This window comes from Helicoverpa armigera, chromosome 15, assembly GCF_030705265.1.
Source record: "Helicoverpa armigera isolate CAAS_96S chromosome 15, ASM3070526v1, whole genome shotgun sequence".
Lineage (NCBI taxonomy): Eukaryota > Metazoa > Arthropoda > Insecta > Lepidoptera > Noctuidae > Helicoverpa > Helicoverpa armigera.
This window is the reverse complement of record NC_087134.1, coordinates 10343535-10366625: the sequence shown is the minus strand read 5'-3', so window position 1 is coordinate 10366625 and position 23091 is coordinate 10343535. Positions and strand designations below refer to the sequence as shown.

General features: G+C 37.7%; 5 protein-coding genes across 5 annotated transcripts; 3 read left to right on the top strand and 2 right to left on the bottom strand.

Annotated features, from left to right (window-relative positions):
* Positions 1 to 1095: 1095 nt before the first annotated feature.
* Positions 1096 to 3271, top strand: LOC110377937 (uncharacterized). The gene is made up of 4 exons (XM_049845084.2): positions 1096 to 1171; positions 1297 to 2102; positions 2248 to 2478; positions 3008 to 3271. Exons 1-4 carry the CDS (start codon positions 1111 to 1113, stop codon positions 3194 to 3196), a joined length of 1287 nt encoding a protein of 428 aa, XP_049701041.2. The 5' UTR covers positions 1096 to 1110; the 3' UTR covers positions 3197 to 3271.
* Positions 3272 to 5246: 1975 nt separating this feature from the next.
* LOC126053426 (uncharacterized) lies at positions 5247 to 7533 on the top strand. The gene is made up of 3 exons (XM_021336991.3): positions 5247 to 6239; positions 6546 to 6776; positions 7278 to 7533. The coding sequence occupies exons 1-3, from the start codon at positions 5475 to 5477 to the stop codon at positions 7464 to 7466; spliced, it is 1185 nt and encodes a 394-aa protein (XP_021192666.3). The 5' UTR covers positions 5247 to 5474; the 3' UTR covers positions 7467 to 7533.
* An 883-nt stretch (positions 7534 to 8416) lies between these two features.
* On the bottom strand, positions 8417 to 15718 carry LOC110377940 (uncharacterized). The gene is made up of 3 exons (XM_021336997.3): positions 14966 to 15718; positions 14016 to 14246; positions 8417 to 9407 (listed from the first exon to the last, which is right to left on the bottom strand). Exons 1-3 carry the CDS (start codon positions 15716 to 15718, stop codon positions 9219 to 9221), a joined length of 1173 nt encoding a protein of 390 aa, XP_021192672.3. The 3' UTR covers positions 8417 to 9218.
* Positions 15719 to 16864: 1146 nt separating this feature from the next.
* On the bottom strand, positions 16865 to 17685 carry LOC135117830 (uncharacterized). The gene has a single exon (XM_064038133.1). The coding sequence runs from the start codon at positions 17609 to 17611 to the stop codon at positions 17000 to 17002; it is 612 nt and encodes a 203-aa protein (XP_063894203.1). The 5' UTR covers positions 17612 to 17685; the 3' UTR covers positions 16865 to 16999.
* A 1996-nt stretch (positions 17686 to 19681) lies between these two features.
* LOC110377938 (uncharacterized) lies at positions 19682 to 22432 on the top strand. The gene is made up of 3 exons (XM_064038182.1): positions 19682 to 20507; positions 21201 to 21431; positions 21890 to 22432. The coding sequence occupies exons 1-3, from the start codon at positions 19752 to 19754 to the stop codon at positions 22076 to 22078; spliced, it is 1176 nt and encodes a 391-aa protein (XP_063894252.1). The 5' UTR covers positions 19682 to 19751; the 3' UTR covers positions 22079 to 22432.
* Positions 22433 to 23091: the final 659 nt, after the last annotated feature.

The following is a 23091-nucleotide window of genomic DNA, read 5'->3' as shown; positions in this document are numbered from 1 at the left end:
TTGTACCTCGTGCTACATTTGTAAATGTATTTTTAAAATAAATATGTTGAATACTCCTTGGTTTTTATGTAATCATTTACCTCTCAACAAATGATACAAATTCCATTACAATGATTATTATTACAGAATGATAACAATTTATCAATAGTGCGGTTATCAACATTACCTAATGTCCTCTATAATACCTAGCTACTATGACTTGTATCGATTCAGGAAGCTAGTCTTCATTAACATTATGATACTACTCTTTGTATGTTGTACATAACATATCAATAACAATAACCGGTTTGGTTATCGTTATAGTTACTTAAATGGTGCAAACATGGAGAACAAAATGTTCGTCTTTACAATGCGGGTGCTCGAGGTACCAGAAATAGTACTGACCTCTGCCCTCATACGATCTCTTTGGAACCCGCCCATTTTTTAAAACCAAATCAACAATCAATCAAATTCAATGTTTATCAGATTGGTCTTGATTTGACAAGGAACTCGTTCTAGTAACTGATCGTTTCACGCCTACCCTACGCCACTTAATTTGTCTGAAGTATGGCATCTACGCTCATCTTTCTCCTTGGATAATTTTGTACGATATAAAAATGATACTTCTGTTCCTAAAAAAGCTTATTAAGCGGCCAGCGACTATCAATTTGTAGTTATTTGATAGTATTTACGTATCTATTCGTTATAGGTGAGTCACCTACTCGTTAATCCGATAAGGTTGTCCAATGTACGTGTACCTGAGGCTAGGAAGTGCATTATTATGGCCTTATCACTAAAACTGCTTCTGTCTTGTCTTTCAGCCGAAATAATTAAACTAGGTAGGTACGCAAAAATGCAATGAAATCAAAAATATAATAAAATCGATTCGATTCGAAACGATTTCCACTTAGATTTTTTGAGGTAGGCGCAGGTATTTTTCAGTGGAATTCTCGTTTATCAGATAATTGTCATTAAAAACATTAATTTATCTTTGATTGCTCAAATTATTTATTTTGCATTGTAACTGCTTATCTTTATTATTATTTTATTGCCTATTTACTAGGAGTAGCTACATAGGTACCTACAATATGTAGGTAAGGATTACTCGTTGTTGGTGATACAGATTATGCCATGATATCTCCTCAACAACATATATCTTCTTCAGGCCAAACGCGCAAAAGCAAATCGAAAGGTATTATTCCTATTATTATGAATAGATAATTTTCCTACTTTATGCCCTCTTATCAAGAGGTAAATTGTTTCTTTTTCGTTAAGATAATTCATAATTTGCAAGGTCATCATTATACATATTATTAGGTTATTTAACAGACAAGCAATATGGTCTAGTGTCAGTTCGTATCGAAACTCCAAACATGGCGCACACAGAAGAGCTGCGGCCGCTGCTCAGCAAGATCGCTGAAGAACAGAACTACAAGAACCCTGAAATTATCATAAAAGACATATCTAGCGGTGGAGCCAACTACACGTCTACTCTACACACGGCGATCATAAAAGCGAAGAATAAGGAAGACTTGCACTTGTTCGCCAAAATCGGAGCAGTAGGAGAGAAAATGCGTAGTGAAGTGAATGTAAACTTTTTTGACACCGAACAATATGCTTACTTGACGTTATTTAAAAGTTACGCAGCATTAGAAGAAGAGCATGGAGTGGCCGAGGAGCACAGACTGCCGTACGTCAAGATGTATGGTTACGACAACACGCTGTATAAAGAGACCCTAGTGCTGGAAGACCTTACGGCGCAGGGCTTCGGATCCTTCGACAGGTTCCAGCCGATGGACTGGGAGTACGCTGCTGCCGCAGTCACAGAGTGTGCCAAATTGCATGCGCTTTCCTTCGCTACTAGTAAGCAAAGACCAGAGGAATTTGAAAAATCCCAAGAAGTTTTAAAAACAACTTGGGAAACACTTAAACTGGAACATTTGATAGAAAAAACGATGCAAAATGCGTTAAAAGTCATCAACCCACAACACAAAAAATCGTTTGAAAAATTTGCTTCCCAAAATATTTCTAAAATGGTAGAAAAATTCTACAGCCCTATTAATGCCAAAATAATCACGCATGGTGACTTCAGAGGCAACAACCTGCTGCACAGAGTGCGCGAGGTAAGTTGTTCGTTTACTTTATACCCATGGTTTGTAGGTTTTGTGAATAGAAAGAGTTCCAAACACAGGACGTGGTTTTGGTCACAGGAACCCTGTGCTACTGGATACCTTCTTCTGAATTTTTAGCGAATGTTTCCTATTTTAGGATGGCAAAGTAGACATCAGGGTCGTGGATCTCCAAACTCTCCAGGGCGGCAGTCCACCAGCCGACCTGCTGTACTTCATCCTCACAGGCACGGACGAGAAGTTCCGCGCTAAGTACTTCGACCGGCTCGTGGAGCACTACTACTCGCAGCTCAGCGCCGCGATGAGGAGGCTGCACCTCAACCCTCATGAAGTGTACTCCAAGGAAGTCTTCGATCAAGAGCTTAAAGAGGTAAATGTCACGAGATTTTTTGCCAGATAATACCATCGTAAAACATCACGCGAACGACGCGTACTGTCTTTCATTCCTTGTGTGATAGTAGTAGTATTTTCATAATCGTTAATGAAATTGCGCAATTTTGCCTTGCAACTTACAAGAAATGCCGAGTCAAGCTGATTTCAGCCTTATCATTTAGATTTAGCAATCATCAACATTCTATTTTTGAGATAATCGTGTTTTGTCGCATACCTTACTAATACTAAGCGCTTGCGCAGCTGCACTCTGTATTCCCCTCTCACTCATTATTCAATGGGACGGCAATCCACCATGACTGGAGAGAAATCAGGCGCAAAAGTGCTGTATAAAACACTAGTATTTTAACTGGCATTCCATGGAAACTACTTTCCATATCCGGATAAAATATTGATAGCATAGCTTCCCCATAGTAATTTCTTTTTCAAATCGGCCCTTCATTAAAACACCTTATTCTTAATTCTTCTTATTCGTTAGTATTCTTAGGTAACTTGTTATAATTTTGCAGAAACTTCCATATGGGCTAGCCCTGATACTGTTCCTGCTGCCCATTGTGACGATCGCTCCTGACCAGGCGCCCACAGTCGACCACAACTTGGACATGTCTTCCTTCACAGTACAGAACACCAGCGACCTGTTCTCTGAGAGGCTTAATGGCATCATCAACGATTACGTTAAGTGGGGGATCCTGAAATAATACTTACAATGAATAATCTTTATGTATGATAGCGATTTTATATTCGGTAGAAGAGGCCTGTGCCCTGCAGTGGGTCAATAAAAGGCTGATGATGATGATGATATTAGGGTGTTTGATGCTTTTGTAAGATATACATATAAGAGATGTAAATAAATGTTAAATAAAGAAAATTAAGTATTTACTTGTACTCCTTTGTTTTCTTAAAAATTGAGGGTGGGATGAGTGAGAATTATGGGAGAGATTCTATAGATGAGATACCTCTTATCCTGATGGAATTGAATAAAACGCCTGCACTTCAAAAACGCAGAATCAATAATCATTTACATTGGTTTGCACTCGTTATTTGGAGAGGTCAGAAAGGCAGTCGCTTCTTGTAAAGCACTGGTACTCAGCTGAATCCGGTTAGACTGGAAGCCGACATAGTTGGGAAAGAGGCTCGGAGGGTGATGATTAGTGTTGCAAAAAAACCGTTTTTTTTCTAGTGTGAAAAAAAAACAGATAAAAAACAGTTTTTTTTCTGGGCCTTGTTTTTTTCAAGAGTATAATAACTCTTAAATTGTTAGGGCATTTACCGTTAAAGATTTATACTTAAGGTTACATAATAGAGTCTTAGGTTTATTCTTGAATCTACGGTACTTTTCTGATAAAACAGAACCAAATTTCATAAAAATATTGGCAACATTCATTTATATTAACTCAATGAAAGGGAAATTTTGAAAATTGAACTAAAAAGTAGGCTAGAAAAAAAACCAAATTTAGAAAAAAAACAACGATGCAAAGTTTTTTTTCATGTTTTTTTTCAATAAAGTGAAAAAAAAAACAAATCGTTTTTTTTCATTTTACATCACTAGTGATGATTAGTTTGCACTCGTATGCTTACAAAGAACCTCATTAATTACTCACCTATTTAATTAGATTAAAAATAACGCATTATCAAAATATGATAATTAATTCGCGAAAATGAGGATGTCAAACCTGCAAGTAATGATGATTGTTTTATGTTTAGGTAAAAATCCTTTTAATTGACTGTTACATCGACAATTGCAATTTTGGGATTTCTGACGTCTACCTATTAAAAAATCGACCGAGTGCGAGTCGGACTCATGCACTAAGGAATCTGTATCTACCACTATCTAAACGGCAAAAAATCAAGTTTGTCGACATTCAAAAATATTTATTTTCAGTTTTTTTTATGGCGCCTCGTATAATTAATAATAATGGCGTCCACGGCCGATTTCGGCCACGGCGGCTGTTCAGGACATAGTATCGTGCACAAGCATTTGCGCAGATACAGGTGCACTCACTATTCCCTCACTCTCATAGCCCGACCACATCACCAACTTCCAGACTATACAGGCTGCTTTGTGAAAGTTTCCAAAACCCACAAAGCGATTTCGGCTCGACCCGGGAATCGAACCCGAGACCTCATGCACAGCAGTCCCGCTTCCGACTACTAGACCAACGAGGCAGTCAAATCGTACAATCGTATAATTATTGACTTTACAATCACAGGTTTCTGCAATAGGATCTTTTTTGCAATTTAATTTAAAATGTGGTATCAGATTTTGAATAGAGTTTTCTATTTAAATTAGCTTGATAGTCGTTTACCAATATTACCATAGGAATTAGGAGTCTTTGAAATGTTTGCTAATTACGCGTACGTATTTACATCGTATTATTCCACTATAGAGTTTATCGTGAGTTTATCTAAACAGGTACAGACACAATTATTCCGTATTATTTATTTGATAAAAAATGTATTTATATTATGATATCTTCGTTAATCGTAGATAGCGGGTCAGTTTGTTATCTTTATCTATAGTACAACTTCTTGCCACTTCTCGGTTTCCTAACCCGTCACCGCATGACAACATTAGGCAGCAAATTAGCTACCTAGTGTAAAAGGGCTTTTAAAAATATAAACTTCTAGTCCTATAAGATGATGCGTAATGTATTTTGCATGTATGTATGATGCATAATATATTCGATTTGCCACAGTCATAGAGGGAAATATATATGAGATTCTGCGTCTCATAAAGTTATTCAAATATAAACTGTGTTCAACAAAGCAACAAGTGCATTATGTAGTAAACATGTAATTAATTATATAATGGTGAAATAGAAACGTCAGACTCTCAGTATCAAATGTTGTCATCGATAACGTTATCTATATTTAAACGGCGTATAAATAATCTTGAATATTTCGAATTACCAATATTCGCACCAACATTATAACTACTAGATACACATAATATCAGTTTGTATTGAGAGAGCAAACATGGCGCACACAGACGTTTCCTTGACGAACTTGTTGAACAAAATCGCTGAAGAACAAAATTACAAGAACCCTGATATCACCATCAATGAAATATCAAGCGGCGGAGCAAACTACACCTCTAAACTATTCACAGTAGTACTACGAGCACAGAATAAAGAAGATCTTCATTTATTTGCTAAAGTCGCAGTGATGAGTGAAAAAATGCGCACTGAAGCATCTGCAAGCAACACACCTATAAACATTTTTGACACTGAAAAATTTGCCTACACGAAACTATGGAAGATCTATTCAGCCTTAGAAGACAAGAACGGAGTACCTGAAGAGCACAGACTGCTGTACACCAAGTGCTACGGGTTTGATGACACGGTGTATCAAGAGAAACTGGTGCTGGAGAACTTGCTGACGCAGGGCTACGGACCCTTCGACAGGTTCAAGTCAGTAGACTGGGCGTACGCCTCTGCCGCAATTTCAGAATGTGCCAAATTACATGCACTTTCATTCGCGTTTAGGGAACAAAATCCAGAAGAGTTTAAAAACTTTTTGGAAATGACAAAAATGGATTGGGCCGATATGAAAATGGGCCCTACATTGGATAATTGTGTTAAATCGGCATTGAAATTAATAATACCACAGAACAAGCAAGCATTCGAAAACATGTTGAAAAATCCACTTGACATGATGGTGAAGTTATACACTCCTGTTCGTACTAATGCCATTATCCATGGAGACTTCAGGGGCAACAACCTGTTGCACAGAGTGCGCGACGTGAGTTTTGTTTATAATTATTATTACCTACTTAAACCTTCCCTGGAACTCTACAAACATTTTAAAACCAAAATCAGCTCAATCGGCCCAGCCATTCTCGAGTTTTAATCAGACTAACGAACAACAATTCATTTTTATTTGTATAGATTTGTATTTTATCTTTTTTAAGTTAAAGGACTTCATAAATTTTCCCAACAAACTGTTACTGTAAGCGTATTTAGCAGTGTTTAATTGTCAAACACGCTGCTTTGCCTTATTGCCATTTTTGCTTTAGCAAATTGAGCATCTTTCTTTAATCTATTTCAGGATGGGAAAGTAGATATAAAGGTGTTGGACCTCCAGACCCTGCAGGCTGGCAGCCCGGCCACCGACGTCGTCTACTTCATCATCGCAGGTACCGACGAGCAGTTCCGTGCCCAGTACTATGACAAGCTGATCGAGCACTACTACTCAGAGCTCAGCGCTTCCCTAAGGAGGCTGCACCTCAACCCTGACGAAGTCTACTCCAGGGAGGACTTCGATTATGAACTAAAAGAGGTACGGTTATTTTTATATGATTGCTCATTTATTTTTACGTATTTACGTAATCTACACAAATAGATTTCTAAAGTCAAATAAATCTAGTTATCGCCCTGATAGGTTTTATGGATGGCTATTTTATCAATCGGCGTATCGGCCATGTACAGTTTTCCGCTTTGCATTGTGTCCTCGACAAAATTGACTACCACTTCTTACCGAGTTATTAAATTCACTACACGTACGTAACGTACTATACGTACATACGTGAGCCAATGTGCCCGCCCGATACCTGTCCAAAGCATTTTATTACTTGTATATACAGCCATAAGTTGTAATTAAGGGATCAATTGGTGTTCCTCAAGGATCTATTTTGGGTCCATTTTCTTCTTGATTATGTGAAAAAATATGTAATAAATAATGTATCTAGTATGCAATAATTGGTAACAATGTAAAAATAAAACCTATCATTTTAGGCTTCAGGCTCTTTCCTTAACTAACTTGAGTTATATTATCTTTCAGAAACTAGCGTGTGGACTGGTTCTTGCTACGTTTCACTTAGCCGTCGTGTTGGTGGATGAGGAGAAGGCGCCCCAAGTTGACGAGAACCTGCGGGTAGACTCCTTTAACGTTGAAAATAACAGCGATTTGTATAGCGAGAGGCTCAATGGAATCGTCAATGATTATGTCAAGTGGGGAATCCTGAAGTAAACAGTGAGGACTTGGGCGATTTGATGGAAGTGTATTATGTGAATTATATTGATAAGATAATTAAGTACGTTATTGTAGTATTATTTATTCAGTTTTAAATTAGCTACTTCTGTATGTAGCACCTCCTTTACCTCCCCTACCGTTAAAATTGTGTGTCAGATAATTACGTTTTAATTGTGATTCTTGCATCGTAGCCTGTTGTTCTGACCCTCAGTCTCGCAAATAGGTGTTGTATTGCTTATATGTATCTATGTGTTGACGCAGTTCGATGGGCAGTCACTATAAAATTGGTACCCCGCTGCATTCAGTTAGACTAGGAGCCAACAAGGTTGGGTAGAAGATAACAGAAAGATGAAGAATCATGTATTTATTTATACAAATAATTTAAAAAAATGCTTTGATAAAACAGGTACCTACATATTTTATTTACAATTTATGGTTTCGTGGATACAAAAAGCTTTGCTGTAAGAAAACCCAATTCTGTATTAAGCTCGCCCTTGTATTTATATCATCTTCTCGAAAATGTTTATGTATTTATAAATAGTATGTGCAATACAGGATAAATGATGTATGCTTAAAACCAAAAATATGTTAAAGCTTGTGTAAATGTGTGCGGTGAGGTGGTATGAAGAACGCGAAATCAAAATAAATTATACCTAAGTTGCCTATTACTTGTTTCATTTAGTTTGGATTGGATTAGGATTCTTGCCATTTATATTGTTTAAAGAAAACTGCAATAGTTTACTGAAATTCAAATTTATTCAAAAATATCATCATGCAATTTATTAAAAAAATATTATCAAGTCAAATTATTCAATTTTCATTCAATTGATCAATTCGTTACAAGCATATTCAGTATTGTATTTGTCACAAGGTTAAAGTGTATCGAAGACAGAAAAAGGTCCTATTTATTAGTTTATGTTCCTCATATATTTCCTATTTTTTATTTCTTTCAGATAATTCTATATTAATACTAAGGATTCAACAAACTATAGCAATAATTTTAATGAGATCTGTTATAACATTAACACTTGGTGGGTCACTGTTATTTTCTTATGACATCTATATTATTCTATTATAATTATGTATGTTGAAATATATCAAAGAATTTGTTGCATCCTTAGAAAATACTCCTTTGAAATATGGTATCGTATCGTGACGAATGTCCATATTTTCATTTTGATTTTACGGATCAAGCTAAATATAGCTTTTGTCAGCAGAACAAATAATTCCTTGTACAAATACTTCAAAGAAACTTACATCTACACAGTAAATTATAACATTTAGTCAAAAATATAAAAAAAGAATTGATTATAATAATACCACCACCAAATAGAAACTAAGTGCATTGTCACATCATCTTGCTGTACGTAAGAACCCGTGCGTCTAGAATCTAGAATACTGTTGACGTTATCTTACAAAATAGCAAAGACTAGACAAAAACATTACATTATAGGATTACATTTTAATTTGTACTGTTTCATTAAAGCAAAGTAAATCAAAAATTATTTTATTCGCGCATAATACGTTGCAAATGGTCGGTTTCTGAGCAACTTAGACGATGTTTTACCCGTTTTTTAGTAAGGGAAAAATTATAGGTGAACTTAAAGTCACTGTCAAAGTCTATGTCAAGTCAAGTCATGTCAAAGTCTAAGTCAAAGTCTAAGTCATAGTCGAAGCCAAAGTCAAAGTCACTTCAAAGTCAAAGTGTTCAGAAACCGTCCATAATTGTCTTAAAAAGTTTTTTGTCGATTATTTGAGTATGCCCCACCTAACGTAGTCATTAACGACCCCGTTGAGGCGCTCGCTGTAAAGGTCGTTGGTCTTCCCCGTGCTGAAGCTGGAGATCTCAAGAGTCTCGTCGACCTTCGGCGCGTCTTCCGTGTCTACCGTGATGACTGGCAGCGAGAACGTGGCCAGGGTCAGACCGAACGGCAGCTTCTGAAATTGCGTGAAAGAATTGTGATGAAAACGAAGAAAAATTATACTATTGTTGCCAATTAAGTATATTCGTCTTAGAGTAATCTAACATAATATGCATTATATTATGTGTTGCTCAAAAGGTACTGCTACTGATTCCTTAGCTAAGCTTGATTATGTACTTTGGGAAGCATAGATACTAGTAGGTAAGTTAAGGTAATATATTATAGTACTACCTAGTTTAAGATCAAAAATGTAACATTGGTGTACCTAATGAAGAATATCTATCTATCTATTAACTAAAAATAAAAAAAACATTAGTAGTACAGTTGACTGTAAAGTATGTATTAAGTAACGTTAATGGAATATCCTACACGGTGCAAGTAATTTGTAGGCTAATCAATGTTTGTACCTCAAGCTTATTTTTCTTCTGACTTAGAAATATCCAAAAATACAAAAACTACTAAACTCAACGATAAATAAACGCAGATATAGAAAAGAGAACCATGAAAAGTGGTTTCAGTTATCAAATGAGTCATGCTCACGTAACGCATGACTGACAAGTTCATTGACCTCTTCCGAATTGGCGGTAAATAAAGCTGACCTTGATACAGTTAGTATGAACACGTCAGCTGGTGCCTAGATAAGATACGAGCTTAGGTACTTGTCAATCGTGTCACAGATAACTGATGTCATATTTACGACTTTTCGATAGCTTATGAGGCATTTTTTTCAAATTAGGACGCACGTGAATTTAAAGCAAAGTAGGTATGAACAGAACTTTGTACCAGTAAGTATTATAAATGCGAAAGTAAATGTATGTCACTCTTTCCTGCTAAAACTACTGAACAGCCCTTTTTAGATTAAGGTCGCAAGCTAACTTGCGTTATAATAATTTGACGTTGGTTTGTGTGTGTTTTAACACACACAAACTGTTGTGTTTTTTACTACCAATATTTTGCGATAATACCGCCCATTGTGGCTCCTAAACTTTTAATTATTTAGTTTTACTTTTTGTAATATTAATTAAGTGGTTGCAGTTTCGTGCAGATACCAGAAATTCTATACTGTTTGTTTGTCTGTAGATCAGAAGATACATTTGTATGCGACACAGTGGTGCACATCTACGGAACCTCGCTTTTAGAATAATTATACATACCTACATGATTAAGTGTTTAGAAATAGAACTGACAGTTAATGAATGAAGGTACCTAATTAACTCATGCACGTGGCAGTTGGCTAGTAGTACTTATTATGCATGTAACGTTGCATTTAGTCACATGTTTCTGAAACCATTCATTATACTTGATAGTTGTTGCTGTTTTATCTATCTGTATGTTCACAAATGAATGCCACTTTTCGTTGTAATTTTACAACTCAAGAAAGGGCTCATCTATCCAAACCAAATGCTTAGGGACTGTTAAGTCGGTCGAGCGGTTCTTCATTTATCACATTTTTTTTTATACGTATCCGAGCATGTACCCCGGTACATTAGTCTAGGTATACTATATATACTACATCTATACTAATATTATAAAGAGGAAGACTTTGTTTGTTTGGTTGTAATGGATAAACTCAAAAACTACTGGACCGATTTGAAATATTCTTTCACTATTAGAAAGCTATATTATCTGCGAGTAACATAGGCTATATTTTATCCCGGTGCGGGCAGTAGTTCCCACGGGACGCGGGTGAAACCGCGGGAAAGCGGCTAGTTTTTTATAAGTATCTAAGGGTGCCAAGTTCCCTCGTCTGTACTTGTCAGACCTTACAGAAACGTCTGACTGACAGCTAATAGACAAAATAGGAGTAAAAAGAATTAATTGTCTGCGTAAATTAATTATGATTGTGACATTAATTATATTATTGATTTGTATGGAGATAGTAGATATTGCAATGGATATCTAAGAAGGAAGTTGCTATCATCGTTTATATTTTTTATACTTAATCAATTTATTTTTTGCAATATCGGGATGACTTAGCTTTTTTATTTTATTATATTTTATGGCAGTATTTTTCCAATAATTATCACCTTCGACGATTTTCTACGAAATAAACGCCAGGGGGTCCTTTTGACAACTATTAATTTGATTTATTAATTGTGATAACAATTTCAATCATTCATAAAACCTTCTGATAATAATATTTCAATGATTGATTATTGATTGACTGGCTATCAAGAAAATGTGAAATTGACTCATAAGAATACATAACTCCTAAGTAATCTAATAAGTTCACATGCTATCTTAATCCTAGTGTTTTTGAGGACAATTTATCGTAATAATTTCATAGATAGCTGTCGCTTAATTGTAAATAAGATTAGCCGATTATAAATAAGTAGATATTATCATTCAAGAATTAGATCGCCAGGTAACAAAATCATCATCATCCTCCGAGCCTTTTTCCCAAACTATGTTGGGGTCGGCTTCCAGGTAACAAAATGTAGGTACCTAATATTTTAACGTTAGTTTTCGATTCCATTCGATATTAATTTAGCACCATGCAATGATAAAGAGTTACAATGCTACCTGTTGTGCTTTCACACTAAAACTATTGAACCGATTTTAATGAAAGTTATATCATCAGATCAGTAGTATCATGAGTCTAAAGCCCGAGAAAGGCTATAGGCTACTATTTATCTGGCTCTGGGAAGCAATTTCTTTGGGATCTGGGATCAGTTTTTAATTCTATTTTATTACAAAAGTACCCTCATTGATATAATATTTATATAATGCCTTACATATGTAGTTTTTACTTTGATACGGTTCATAAACATTGAAAACACACGGTAGAGGTATATGTAGTCTACATATACCTCTATTTACTGTGCCTATAGATAGCTACCTACATCTAGATACGTAAGCAGGAAAGTACCTAACTATGGTAGTTTATCAACACGTGTAGCTGTTTTAATACACAAACAAATAGTTTATACGTAGCATATAAGCATTCATAGATGTCTGTACAATTAGTGTTAACACTCAAGGTTGTGCCACAATTGTTGTAGCTTCCGGGTTCACACTGGTGATTATACTATGGTATGGTAATAATGATATGATGCTTCTTCCGTGGTCAAACATGTGTGCTTATCTACATCTACACTCCTGAAGAGTACATATGTACTGTAGAGATGTAGTACTTAGTTAGATACTCTTTGGTGTTTTATATTTGATACCCGGCGCCTCCACCATATGTAGCGCGTGGCGCGCTACAGTACCTACGTTTGCTTGAACGCTTATAGCGTCGCGGGTGAAACCGCAAACATAAGCTAAGAAAACCTTTTCCAGAACTAATTAGTAACCTGTGGCGTTTCTTAAATTGACATTTTATAACAGCGTTACTACTGATTACTCAGTCCTATATAAAAATTGTGATTAGGCTTACAACCAAATAGACCGCACCTTTTTTCAGAATCACTTCTAGTTAGTAAACAGTTGTACAAAGACCTAACACCACCCTTTTTTAACCCCCGACGCAAAAACGACGGGGTGTTATAAGTTTGACGTGTCTGTGTGTGTGTGTGTGTATGTGGCATCGTAGCTCCCAAACGGATGATCCGATTGTAATGCGGTTTTTTTTGTTTAAAAGGTACGTCAGTCGGGAGTGTTCTTAGCTATGTTTGGTGGAAATCGGTTCAGGTCTTCAAGGTCATCAGCTCGTTTGCTAGATATGATAGAGGAATGTTACACGCTCAGTTTACTTGCAAGTATGTATATGTGGGATCTGAAATTTGAAACACTAATGTCTTTTGGAACCACTGAGCTGGTCTGCTGTTAGGGCACGAAGGTAGGAGACGTAACCCTGAACTGCCTTTTAGTAAACCCATCGAGTTTGGGCTCGTTGAATTTGTCTTGACAAGTTCTCTTCATGTTTCTGATTGACAAGAACCTGATGCTGGAAATGGGATGTGGCGGATGAAACCCTGAAATGCCGGAATGAAACGGATAAACCGATTTATATTTTTGCTGAAAATCTAGAATGTCCAAATGTTTCTCAATCTGTGCAATTCTCCCAGAGCCAGTTTGTCATGAGGATTGTTAAACAGCTTCCTTTGGCCGAGATCGCATATAGCGACCCCATCTTAAGATAAAATAAATTAAATGAAAGAAGGAAAAATTAAGGAGCTCCTTTAAAAAGCATGAAATAAAATTAAATTATAAATTTAAAAAAACCCCCGACCCAAAAAGGTACGCAATAATTATGACAAAAGGTTAAAAACGCTAAACCCTATAAAAAGCAAAAAATAACTTTTAACACTACGTAAACTAAATTTTGACGTGTCGGGGGACCGCTTTTTACCTTCATAAATACTTACATAAATCAAATGATACCTACCTAATTACAACATTCGTTAAAAAAAAAACACGTATCTAAAGTAATGAATTAGAGCGGTCCCCCGACAAGAAAAAATGTAGTTTACGTAGTGTTAAAAGTTATTTTTTGCTTTTTATAGGGTTTAGCGTTTTTAACCTTTTGTCATAATTATTGCGTACCTTTTTGGGTCGGGGGTTTTTTTAAATTTATAATTTAATTTTATTTAAGTCATAGGCAGTATGAATCTCGGTGTTTAGGTTAGGAACTTTAATTAGGTGCGGAGACAGCTTAATTTTAAGTAAAGATGCTGCTTACCTCCTTAAGTTCCGCGTCAAAGTCCTCCTCAGAGAAGACCTCGTGAGGGTTGAGGTGCAGCCTCCTCATGGAGGCGCTGAGCTGCGAGTAGTAGTGCTCCACGAGCCGGTCGAAGTACTTCGCGCGGAACTGCTCGTCGGACCCCGTGAAGATGAAATACAGCAGGTCGGTGACTGGACTGCCACGCTGCAGGGTCTGCAGGTCCAGAATCTTGATGTCCACCTTGCCGTCCTGGAATAACATAAGGGTAAAGGTTTTACGTATAGTGAAACAACTGACTGAGCATCCCCTGAGTCGGCACTGAGGTGGCGCCCGGGTGGCGGTTCAAGTATAGTTAGACAACTACATAAGCTTCACTACACAATCTTGTTTACACATAATTTCATATTGGAAGGTTATGGAAAGTTAGAAAGGTTATATAAGGAATAGACATCAGACAAATGCTTTCAATGAGTGGAAGGAGACTATCCAACCCAGCTGTAACTTCTCTTTCTTATTACTGCAATCCCTAAATATCCTACGGTTTATCGAGTCACTCAACAAAATTACGGAATTCCTTGACGGGCGTCAACACTATTTCTGCTTACTGATAGGCGATAACAAATTATTAAATTGCGCGACATGATTTAATAATAATTGGTTTTGTTTATGTTGACCTATGTCTTAGTTTTGCTTATACAACTTCAAAAAAAGTTCTAGTAAATAAAGATAAAAGTAAATCTTTCGTTTACAAGCAAGTTTTAACCGTTGATTTATAAACTTTGAATATTTATTTGTTTGATACCCACAATCACGATGAAATAAAAAAGTTTTTTGGCCTTAAATAAGTTGGCAAAGAAACAAAATTCACTTGACCAAGGTAGGTTTTTTCCAAGGAGGCAAATGCTCATTTATTCCATTTCACTCACGGCTTTACATACGTTCTTCAAAGCTACGAACACTGTACTCACGTTGAGAATCTTATGCATGAGGTTACTGGGCCTGTAGTCGCCGTGTCCCACCACCTGGCGTCGACTGCTCCTGAACGCTGACGCGAACGCTTCCACGTCCAGCTCCTTGAAATACTTCTCCAACTTAGGTTTGTGTTCCTTCGAAACATGGCTGAGAGCTCTCCCGGTCATGCCTGCCAAGTACTTCTCCAGACCAGGGTCATCCAGGGCCCAATCGAACCGTACTTTCTCTAACATTATGGTGAAGTCATCAGGATAATATTTCCAGTACGCCATGGACGTGGCGTGCAGTTTAGCTAGTTCTGTAACGGCAGCTTGGGCGTAGGGCCAGTCAATGGAGCGGAAGCGGTCGTAGGACTCGTAGCCGTCCGCCACCAGGTCGGCCAGCACGATGGTCTCCTGGAAGCGCACGGGGTTGCAGCCGTAGTACTGGCAGAAGGCCAGCCGCTGGTCGGGCGGCACATTGTACTCCTCTTGTAGTTGCTCGTAGATGTGCACGAGCTGTGTGTAGCAGTAGCGCTCCGTCTCGTACACTTTGGGCGCCTGCGCGCGCATCTTCTCCCCGATGGCCGCCACCTTCACGAACAGGCGCAGCGTGCGCGCGCGCTCTGTGACGCTGACCGCGTACAACCGCGACGTGTAGTTCGCGCCGCCACTCGAGATCGGCTTGATGTCCAATATGTACTCAAGGAACTTCTGCTCTTTAGCTATCTTGTGGAGGAGGGTTTGTAAATGCTCTGGGATATCCTCCATATTGAAATTGTTACACTTTTACAATGACACATATACACTGGCTGGCCCTTCTGCCAGTAACGCGGCTACGAGTCGATGTCGGTGGGCGAACTGAACGAGAACGAGTAATAACGTCAAATATTATGCTACCTGCGTTAACTATGAACTATACATTTACATCTCTGTGGTTTGGATTGAACTTGACCGATATTTAAGTTTAAAAATAATACATTCTACATTTTCTTCAAAATGTTTTCCATTTATCCTAAATGCTATTAATTTATTGAAATAAGTTAGTAATGTTTTTAATCTCACAGGTTACAGGAATTAATCACAAGTGATCCCATAGATGTAGGATGGAACGCGGACACAATTCGCAAACTCACTGATGCGGGTAACGCCTAGCGCGTACAATATTCTTGACATTTAATACACATCGAAGTACCCACATGCATGAGAAAATTTTGGTTGAACAGTTTAATGGAGCTGGGTGCATTGTAATTTCCGCAATTGATAAATATGCATTGCATATAGCTGACAAAACGTTTGTTTGACCTCCTCTCATAGTTGTTTATCTCTCTGATACCTATTATATCTTTGAGTATTTTATGAGTTTTAATAACACTCTGATAAAAATATCCTTTCATGGCTGATGCATGTATATGTACACATTGCAACTGACAATTTATAAGGAATGTATATATAAGCCTCCTGTTGGAAGACAAGTACCTAAGGGAAATATGATAAAATAAGGACTGGTAACACACACTGCACTGTTAAGAAACCCCCGCCTCCTTCATGTCCCACGGGTTAAAACAACATACAGGCAAAATTCATGTATGTTAAGAGCAAGCAAATCTTTCAATGTAATCTCGCGTGATGTTGTTGACTTAGATTTGTTCAATACCAGTGTTGCTCGTCATAAGCGTTGTCTAGTTAGTAATTTTTTTATTTAACCTTTTTTTTTATAATCACATGCATTACGAGTTGTTACTATTTTTCCAGACACCAATCGACATTTTCTTTTATTAGTTTGTAAATCTAATTGTTAAAACTTGTAAATGGCCTTCAAGTGTCATATTATTTCTCTCATATTGTTTCCTCTAGCTGTAAGTTTTCCGAAAATGTTAAAATAAAAATTAAAATAATAGTGAGACTGACCTTGTGAACCCGGTGCAGCAAGTTGTTGCCGCGGTAGTCGCCGTGGATGATAGCCGTCACTCGCCTCGCTTCGTAGTACTCCATGAACGTCTCCTTCACTCCTCTATTTATGAACTTCGCGAATTAAACTTTATGTTCAGGCTAGACCGTTTTTAGTGCAAGAGGAATACTGTTGCTCAGCATGATGACCAAAAGCTTGTAATTGTAAGTAGGTTTTGCAAGATCTAGAACCTTCTCATACTCTTCTGGATCTTTCTTTTGAAAAGCGAAGGAAAGCGCATGCATCTTGGCGCATTCTGTCATTGCTGCAGAAGCGTACTCCCAGTCAACTGACTTGAACCTGTCGCAGGGTCCGTAGCCCTGCGGTATCAAGTTCTCCAGCACCATCGTCTCCTTGTACATCGTGTCGTCGTATCCATACATCTTGACGTACGGCAGTCTGTGCTCCTCGGCCACTCCATGCTCTTCTTCTAAAGCTGCGTAGATTTTGAACAGCTTGAGGTACGCAAATCGTTCAATATCAAAAAGGTCTACAGACACTTGTTCACGGAACGAATCACCCAATGCACCGACTTTAGCGAATAAATGGAGATCTTCTTTACTCTTTTCTTTTATGATCACCGTATAAAGAGTAGATGTGTAGTTGGCTCCGCCACTCGTTAAGTCATTTATTATAATTTCAGGGTTCTTGTAATTTTGCTCTTGAGCGATTTTTTTCAACAAATTCCTCAGAGGTTCCTGGTTGTGCGCCATGTTTGAACTATCAATAGATACTGATGCGCCTATGTCTTTGTTAATCTATTAAATATGATTGTTATGACCTTGTATATGTGTTGGCAGGGTTGTATTTTTGTATTAATCACATGATACATGAACAGGCAACTTTTTCTCAAAATCTACAGATCCGTTCCGTATCGACAATCCTACTCATCGATTAGATAGATGAAATTTTGGAAAAGCTAAATTAAAACAAGTGATGCAATCATTTTGATGCTGTACAATTTCTGCTTTTATTTCTTAATTGCTTTATTCAACCTTTACATCACAGATTTGTACCACCTTTAAGTCTCTAGTGTGACCTGTGATACTTCAGTGCGAAACAAAACTGATTTGTTAACAATATCGCCGAAACACGATGGCGCCTGGCAAGATTATTTCCGCAACGAGTATTTATACCTACAACTATTCTAGTGATTAAGGCGTTTAGATTGACACCCGTTTTAGTATATGTAATTAAGATTACAGATTAGTTAAAGGCACTGATTGACTGTTGACGTTAAATCATTTCAATGGTTTTTATAAATATCCTCACAGTGCGAGGTGACTTTTCCAATAGAAAAATCAAAGTAAAAAAAATAGTTTATAGGTTGAAATATAAAATAAGTTTAATATAAAATTATCAAAAACGATTATCAAATACGCGTAGTATCATAGGCTCTGTATCATTTATATTTGTAGTCCAGGAAGTAGTTCCCCTGGGAAGCGAATAGTGTAAGAAGTTTATAAATATGTAGATTGGATTGGCTTTACGTGCCAGATTAGGCCGTTGTTATTATCTATTATGCTGTACAGAATTTTATAGGAATTAGAATTCCTGGCACGAGAAGCTTTTTCTTAGAGGTTACTTTTCAGTATGCCTTTCTATAAATCTATGAAAAACAATGTCGGAACCTCACTTTTTGAAAAACTTAGGGGAGTTTTATAAAAATAATGGATCTCGATGAGCCAAGATCGAAAAAAAAACGACGTTGGATTAAAATTTGATAGCTTTAAGTCCAAAAATGTACCAGTAGGTATTCGTTTCGCACATCCGCGAAATAAAAATAATAAGATAGGTAAATATTTCTACAATTATCGATAAATTAGTGACAATGTTACACTTAACGCAGTTTTTGCAAACTCATTATAAATTGGGGTTTGTGGAAATATTGTAGGTATCAACATTATTGTTTTCACTATGACTGGCAATTAGTCAATGCGACAGGTAGATATTCTACTGGTTGATATAGATATAAAACAATTCCTCTATTTACACCGAATATCTACAATTTCATAAACGTTTCGTTTTTTTCGACGTGACGTGAGGGAGTGTCAGACTCTTACTGACTAAAACTCATCATGTTCTTTCTTAAGCCCTCAATGTACCAGGGCCGCGGTAACTCTTTTGCGGCCGCGGTAATGGCGCGCTAATTCCGCAGCCCCGGCATGGCAGGCCTTGGCCCTGATGGGCCCCACTGGACTAATGACAACTCTACCATTAAAAACGTGGAGAACCGACTGGAAAACCACGAAACAGTTTCAAGACAGTTTTGTGTGACTAATATAAAAAATTCGTGATGATTCTGGGACAGATAGCAACTTAGCATAGATAGAATAATTGTCCCTCTAAATGTATTACTCAGCATCATTGCAAGGCAACCGACTACTTGTTGTCACGCAGCGACCCCTAACATTGCCATTGCAGACGAGGCAGAGCCTGGAAGAGATGGCGGGACAACTGGAATACTGGAGGAAAGGTGAGATGTCGAGTCGAAAAGAGGAGGCTCTTTATCCAAGAGTTAACCAGAATAGAAAACAAATACGTAGTACAGTTTCCTACTGCATTAAAGGGTATCAATTAAAAATGATGTAAAAAAAATCGAGCTAAATTAATGTTAAAACCATAACGGTGTCACAGCCGTGCGCGACATATTGATACTACTTCATGAAGTAATTACTGATTATATGACTCATCCGTTTTAGAACAATAATGCATACCTTAGTAGATAAAATCACAAGAAGTCACCGTTCACCAATTCGTATATATATAGCGCCTATACAGCTGGTCTGAAATAATCATACTTAATAGAAAGATATAGTTATTGTCCATTCAGTGTGAATCGACAGCGCAACCATGGTGCAATCAGAGGAACCGCTTCGGAATTTGTTGAAGAAAATCGCTAAAGAACATAATTATGAGAACCCTGAAATAATCATAAATAGTATATCAAGTGGTGGCGCGAACTACACATCTACACTGTATACAGCGATCATTAAAGCGAAGAATAAAGAGGATCTTAATTTGTTCGGCAAAGTTGCAGCGGTCGGTGAAAAGTTTCGAAGCGAGGCAACCATAGACTTTTATGGCAATGAAAAATTTGCTTACACAACATTATTTAAAATCTTTGAAGCTTTAGAAGAGGAGCATGGAGTGCCTGAGGAGCACAGATTGCCGTTCGTCAAGTTCTACGGATTTGATACTTCCGCGCAGTACCTGGAGACCATGGTGCTGGAGAACCTAATAACGCAGGGCTACGAAGCTTTCGACAGGTTTAAGTCATATGACTGGGAGTACGCTTCTGCCGCAGTCACGGAACTAGCCAAGTTCCATGCGCTTTCCTACGCATTCCAAAAAAAAGATCCGGAGGAATTTCAAAAGACTTTGGATCGTGGAAAGCTAGATTGGTTAGCTGTTGGTGTAGAAGGAATGTTAAAAAAATCTGGTGCATTAGCGTTAGGAGCTATTAGACCAGAACATAAAAGATCTTTGGAGAAGTTTTTGAGTCGAAATATAAATGAAGTGTTTGTAGATTTCTACAAACCCTCTCGTACAACAGTCATCATCCACGGAGACTACAGGGGCAGCAACTTGGTACACAGAGTGCGGAAGGTGAGTCTGTTTTATAAGTTGTCCTTCATTTTAAACTGTTTGTAATTCACTTATTATCAAACAATAGCAAATCATGTCTCGCGTATATCTGCGCCCCGGCGACGATATGATACGACAGGTTTAATCGTGTTCTTTGCATTTTTTTTGCTATCTCTGTTGAACTGGCATGCAGATAGAGTAATGTTATGTTCAACTACCATTAACACAATGCAGCTGTTAGAAATGTAGAGACTAGATTGGTGCTTATCATAGTTTCGGTGTTGAAGTATTTTTATGAGATTTGTGTGATTTTTTCCGCAAAAAGAAACTGACATTTTATTTTATGGCCAAAGTTTAAATTCATAATGGGTGTGAAAAAAGCAGGCAATAAGCTTCGCTTAAAAACAATATAATTGGCCGATCGTGAGGCATTCTGGGCACAAGGTTCCATGACCCAAAGCTAATAGTTATTTGTTAAGCAAGAGTGCAAAGCATAAGCATTTTGATGACCGAGCAACCGAAGAATTCTAAAATTGAAATACGAGCGCAGTGAGTGCGAGGAAATAAAAAGAGCACAAGGTGAAAATTCTTTGCCCTCGAGTGAACCCGTAAGTTCCCAGCGAGGAAATGATCGAAGAGTAACAATATCCTTTCCGAGATGGTTGGATGAAAAACATTTATAGTTAACTTCGAGCACCTTTTTTCTGTCCTCAGGACGGCAAGGTAGACATCAAGGTACTGGACCTACAGACCCTGCAGGCCGGCAGCCCAGTCACCGACCTGGTCTACTTCATCTTCACGGGGTCCGACGAGCAGTTCCGCGCGAAGTACTTCGACCGGCTCGTGGAGCACTACTACTCGCAGCTCAGCGCCTCCATGAGGAGGCTGCACCTCAACCCTCACGAGATCTTCTCTAAGGAGGACTTTTACGCGGAATTTAAAGAGGTAAAGTTCAGAAATATCTTTAATACATTCCATGTCCCGTTTTTCAATCCCTGTAGTGCTGATTGTAGCCGCACTGTACAACATTAGTTTGCTAGCTACTGACTGGCCTGACTGGCATCAGACTAGTTTGAACATGACATGACATGACGACATAACTTAAAGCATAAAGGTTCAAGTAATTTATCTGGATTACGCCATTCTCCTTCCTGTATGCTCGTATCTTATCTAAGTAAATGCCACGTTTGTATATTGTGTACCATTATCAAGAAGATCAAGTTCAAGATGGGTCAATACACTCAATTAGGTTCAATATATATGTATATAAAGAAATTCTAAAGCTTCATCTGTTGGCTCGAATGCGTTTTTGCAAAAGTTACTACGTCCCAATCTTTTCGCCCATTCTAACAGTTAAAAAGCGCTCTGACATCAGTAACTTACCACATGTTAACTTATTTCAGAAATTGCCGTTTGGTCTGAGCGTGTCAGTGTTCAGCTTGCCAGTGATGACGATTAACCCTGAGGATGCTCCCAAAGTGGACGAAACTCTCTCATTCGAAGACTTCGGCGTTGAGAAGACCAACGACTTATACATTGAGAGAATCAATGGAGCTGTCGACGACTTCGTCAGATGGGGCGTGTTGAAATAAAGATGCAATACAATACATTGTACAAGATACGTTATTTGTATAAAGTGTACATAGAATTATGTTGGTTGTAATAAAATACTAAGTAAATCTAATGGACTCTTGTTAAAATACTATCTGGGTTATGTTTGTATTATTGTTCTCATAGACACTATTGAAAAAATTAATTGAATGGTTGGAAATGGTCTTTTAAATGGTTTTTAGAAATACGATTGTTGCTCGAAAAATTAATAGAAATTGTAAAAATATGTGGTGTAAGTGGATGTCGGTTGTTAATAATTATAGTTTTTGATATATGTTATATATGCGACAGTCGTGAAGATGATAAGAAATAAATTAATATTAGTCGTTGACAAACCCTCGTTTTATTCAAAATGATAAAAAAATGAATTAAGCTTAAGGATTGCCATCCAATCAATGTGATTCCATTGGCAAAGTCAAAGCCTTTGTTATAAGAAGCCACCACGAAGCAATCGCATGCAGGCAACGCGACGGTGCAAATAAACAGGTCTTTAATACTAGTCATTATATCAGAGCCTGGAAGGTCTTACTGACAAGTGATGCAGACCGGGTCCTGCATCAATTGTAAACCAGATCAGAGAATGTAAAACAACTCTTTTTAGAGTCTCAGTTTTTGGACTTCAGAAAAGTGAAGCAGATTGGACAAGAACGTGGATTTCAATTTCGTGCATTGGACAAAAGGGTTAATTTATAAGATTTATAAGCTACAACATACTTACTTCCCTGAATTGTAATGTATATGTAGGTAGATGTTTTGTGTAGTAAAAATAATAATAATACGTCCAAGGCCGATTTCTACCACGGCGGCTGTTCTCATGTAAGGAGATCAGCCAGCTGCGCAGGACATATTTATAGTCCACAAGCAATTGGCTAGACACAGATGCAGTCACTATTCCTTCACTCTCGTAGGCCGATGAGACGATAATCCGACAAGACCGGAAAGAGATCCGGCCGGCATTATTTTGCATGTCTGGGCACATCTGGGCGACAAAACC